Source organism: Triticum dicoccoides, chromosome 2A (genome assembly GCF_002162155.2).
Source record: "Triticum dicoccoides isolate Atlit2015 ecotype Zavitan chromosome 2A, WEW_v2.0, whole genome shotgun sequence".
In the NCBI taxonomy this organism is placed as follows: domain Eukaryota; kingdom Viridiplantae; phylum Streptophyta; class Magnoliopsida; order Poales; family Poaceae; genus Triticum; species Triticum dicoccoides.
In genome coordinates this window covers 777,132,381-777,136,449 of record NC_041382.1, presented here as the reverse complement: position 1 = coordinate 777,136,449, position 4,069 = coordinate 777,132,381, and the positions used below count along the sequence as shown (strand labels likewise).

At 54.0% G+C, this 4,069-nt stretch overlaps 1 protein-coding gene across 1 annotated transcript; it reads left to right on the top strand.

The window, feature by feature from the left end:
• The first annotated feature begins 1,339 nt into the window (after positions 1–1,339).
• LOC119352477 (cytochrome P450 94B3-like) lies at positions 1,340–3,080 on the top strand. The gene has a single exon (XM_037619099.1). The coding sequence runs from the start codon at positions 1,352–1,354 to the stop codon at positions 2,903–2,905; it is 1,554 nt and encodes a 517-aa protein (XP_037474996.1). The 5' UTR covers positions 1,340–1,351; the 3' UTR covers positions 2,906–3,080.
• Positions 3,081–4,069: the final 989 nt, after the last annotated feature.

The following is a 4,069-nucleotide window of genomic DNA, read 5'->3' as shown; positions in this document are numbered from 1 at the left end:
GCCCATCCCTCCCTATTTATCCAATTACGATTTGCCACTTCAAATCTACCCCGTAATAAGCCCGTGAAGATCCATTGATGCGAGACTGATTAGCCAAATCTTACAAATGAACTTCGAAGCGGATCATATTTACATCTTAGAAACACGATTTCACTTTTGGAAAGCCACTTCATGATTTCCAAATTTGTTGTTAGTGGAGTTGAGAAAGCTATTTTTGCCATAGTAAAAGTTATTCTCATGCTTTTTCGAGGTGATTTGGCTTGTGTTCCGCAACAAAAAAAAACTAGATTCTGTTAAAATAGCGCATTTTTTAATAAGAAAGGGTTTTACCCCCATTTGTATTACCGGAAACCATCCGGCTCATTACAACGTCTAAGAAAAAGAAGGAATGAACAAGCAATCCGAAACCAAACGGTGCAGTAGAGCCAATGTCATACAATCAGCTCGTCAAGATTTCACATGGACTTTAGAAATTAGAAGTAAATATGTAGCATATTAGAGCTGGCTTAAATCTTGTTGTCACCGGGCTCCACCCACACGAAGCTGCATTTGACAAGCTCGCGAACAAGTTGGCTCTCCAACTGAGGTAGAAATAATCCATGGAAAGGTGACTGGTGTTGATCAAAATGACTTTTCCTTGAAACAAGCTAGCTGAATGGAAATCGAAGTGGAGAATTTGTAACAGTATTTCTTCCTTCCGTCGTAGAAACACACATGAGATGGACGCATGTGACTATTCCGGTGGAGAGGAGCCATGACCATTCCAGTCCTAAGAGTATAGATGTGCCACTTCCTCTTCGGTAGCCGGCCGGAAATTGAAGAGCTAGCCTCCTCGTTTTCTTCATTTGATGTTGAACGCCGGCCCATCTTTGCGCTAAGCATGCTTGCTCGCTGATGGTCACAAAGAGCTGGTCCGACTCTAAACCTCCTTTCCTGCTCACCGGCCTGTTATTGGCTGATTGTGGCTGTTGTTGTTGAATGAAGATATCAAAGTTTGACGCGAAAAGAGAAAAAACATGATCGCGTGCGCACGCCAAACGACTCCACAAGTCCAACCCCCAAGGCCGATGAGAATAGTCCACCCCAGCTGTGTGGTTCAGGAGTATACTATTTGAACGCAACGGAGAGGCTCATCATCATTTCGTAGCACAACAGATCATGCATAGCGGCGTCGGACCAGCGGCACGTACGTCGGCGGTCAGCACAAGAAACCGCCGCCACGCTCTACTTTTCCTCCTCGATCTTTCATCTTGACCTTCACGCACACCCTAGAAAACGAGACGATATATAAGGTGCTATCTATAGTCCATCTTCACTTCTTCAGCTAGCTAGAGCTAGAGGTCGATCGACCATGGCAATCGCATTGCCAGCCTTCCTGCTGCTGCTACCGCTCTTCTCCATCGCCGCTGTCTTCCTCCTCCATGCCCATGCGCGGAGAACCCACAAGCCGGCGGCGCCCTACCCGCTGCTCGGCCACCTGCCGCAGTTCCTGGCGAACCGGCACCGCATCCTGGACTGGATCACCGAGGTGCTCGCGCGCCAGCCCACCAGCACGCTCGTCTTCCACCGGCCCGGCGGCGAACGGGGCGTCATCACCGCCAACCCCGCCAACCTGGAGCACGTTATGCGCGCCGGCTTCCACAACTACCCCAAGGGCCCGCGCTTCGCGTCGGCGCTCCACGACTTCCTGGGCCATGGCATCCTCAACGTCGACGGCCATGCGTGGCGCGCCCAGCGCAAGGCCGCCAGCTACGAGTTCAACACACGCTCGCTGCGCCTCTTCGTGGCCCGCACCGTGCACGGCGAGCTGCACGGCAGGCTCCTCCCGCTCCTGCGCCGCGCCGCCGGCTCCGGACGTAAGATCGATCTACAGGACACGCTCGAACGCTACGCCTTCGATAACATCTGCCGCGTCGCCTTCGACCACGATCCCCGGCAGCTCCCGGACGGGGACGCAGACGAGAGCGCCGCGACGGTGACCGAGAGCAGCAGGTTCGCTGACGCGTTCCGCGACGCCGCCAATCTCAGCGCGGGCAGGTTCCGTTACGCCGTCCCGGGGCTGTGGAAGGTAAAGAAGGCGCTCAACCTGGGCTCCGAGCGCCGGCTCCGCGAGTCCATCGCCGTGGTGCACGGCTTCGCCGACCGCATCATCCGATCGCGGAGAGAGGAGATGAGCATGGGATGCGAGAAGCACGACCTCCTGTCACGGTTCATGGCGAGCCAGGGCGAGAGCTACACCGAGACGGCCCTCCGCGACGTGGTGATCAGCTTCCTGCTGGCCGGCCGGGAGACCACGTCCTCCGCGCTCACCTGGTTCTTCTGGCTGCTGTCCTCGCGCCCGGACGTGGAGCGCCGCATCCGCGACGAGGTCGCCGCCGTGCGCGCCCGCCGTGCAATCTCCGATCTCAACCGAGCCGGGTTCGATCTCGAGGAGCTGAGGGAGATGCACTACGTGCACGCGGCCATCACGGAGTCGATGCGGCTGTACCCGCCGGTGCCGGTGAACTCGGTGCAGGCGCGGGCGGCGGACGTTCTGCCCGACGGCACGGCGGTGGGGGCGTGGTGGTTCGTGTCGTACAACTCGTACGCCATGGGCCGGATGGAGTCGGTGTGGGGCGAGGACGCGCGGGCGTACCGGCCGGAGCGGTGGCTGGACCCGGACCCGGCGGAGGCGACGTTCCGGCCGGAGAGCCCGTTCCGGTACATCGTGTTCCACGCGGGGCCGAGGATCTGCCTCGGGAAGGAGATGGCGTACATCCAGATGAAGTCCATCGTGGCGTCCGTGGTGGAGGAGTTTGAGGTGGCGGTGGACGGCGGCTACACGCCGCGGCAGGTGGCCTCGCTGACGCTGCGGATGGCCGACGGGCTGCCGGTCAGGGTCAAGGATTTTCGTGGAGGGAATTGAGTACGACGGTCCACGGGATGGAGGGAAAAATCTTCTTTGAACGGGATTTTTCACCGTGCAGTACAGAAGAACGTGAGTGAGTCAAAGATAGATTCCGTGTTGTGTCCAATAATCAAAGTGGTCTACTCCCTCCGTAAAGAAATATAAAAGCGTTTGGTGCGAAGAGAGTATTTCTTAGCTACTAGGTACTGTATCAATTCTTCTCTTTTTATGAATAAGGTACTGTATCAATTCCAATGGCGACTTCATAGATGCTATACCTTCACGTGACGGTTCAATAATCCTCCAGAAATATCACAAATTCAACATGTGCATGGGGTAAATTTTTTGCTAGAAGTGCAAGATGTTTCCTGTCTCGGCCGCAGGGCGGCCCACCCTAAGCCACTGCATGCCATCGTCGTGGTGGTGGGCGGGGCGGTGCCTTGGTGTCGAGGGTGCTGCCCGACGTGGCGCCAGGCGGTGCCCCGGGGTCCTGGTTGCTTCCCGGTTGGTCCGTTTCGTTGGCCGGCGTGGTGTTGGGCGATGATGTGGATGCCGTCGGTGTGTTGGATTATGCCGACGTTTGCATTGTTCTGATGCCCTTCGACTCTAGTCATGTCACACAAGCGTCGTGGCGTCGTCTCGACCGCAAGTGACCTTTCGGCTGCACCCACGACATAGGTGGTGTCCGCGACATTGTGTGGTCTCGGATGAGCGTTGCCTTTTGATTACGTTTATGGTCATTCTAAAGGTAATATCAATGCCACTAATTCATTTCTTCTTATTTAAAAAATATATATTATTATATGGTTATTCTTGCATATTATAAAAACACAATTTTTATGTAAATTATGTGCAAATTTCTTACTATTTTTATTTCATTCTACTTGAAAAGGTAATACTAATGCCACTAACTCATTATTCTTTACAAACTACTTTTTTGTTCATTTAGTTTTTAAGGCGACACAACCACAAGAATTCGAATTTCAGATGACTCACACTTTTCTTCTTTTGGTTACCGGGTCAAGGATGGCTAGCTGTCGTGTATTGCTCATAGGGAGCAATACCCTCGGGCTCACTCGAGAGCTCCTATTCCGCACCTTTAGAGAGCTAAGGAAGCCAATTGGTGCTCAATTAAGCACCTAATGGGCTGGCCCACGAACGCACGTAGTGGTGAATTGTATT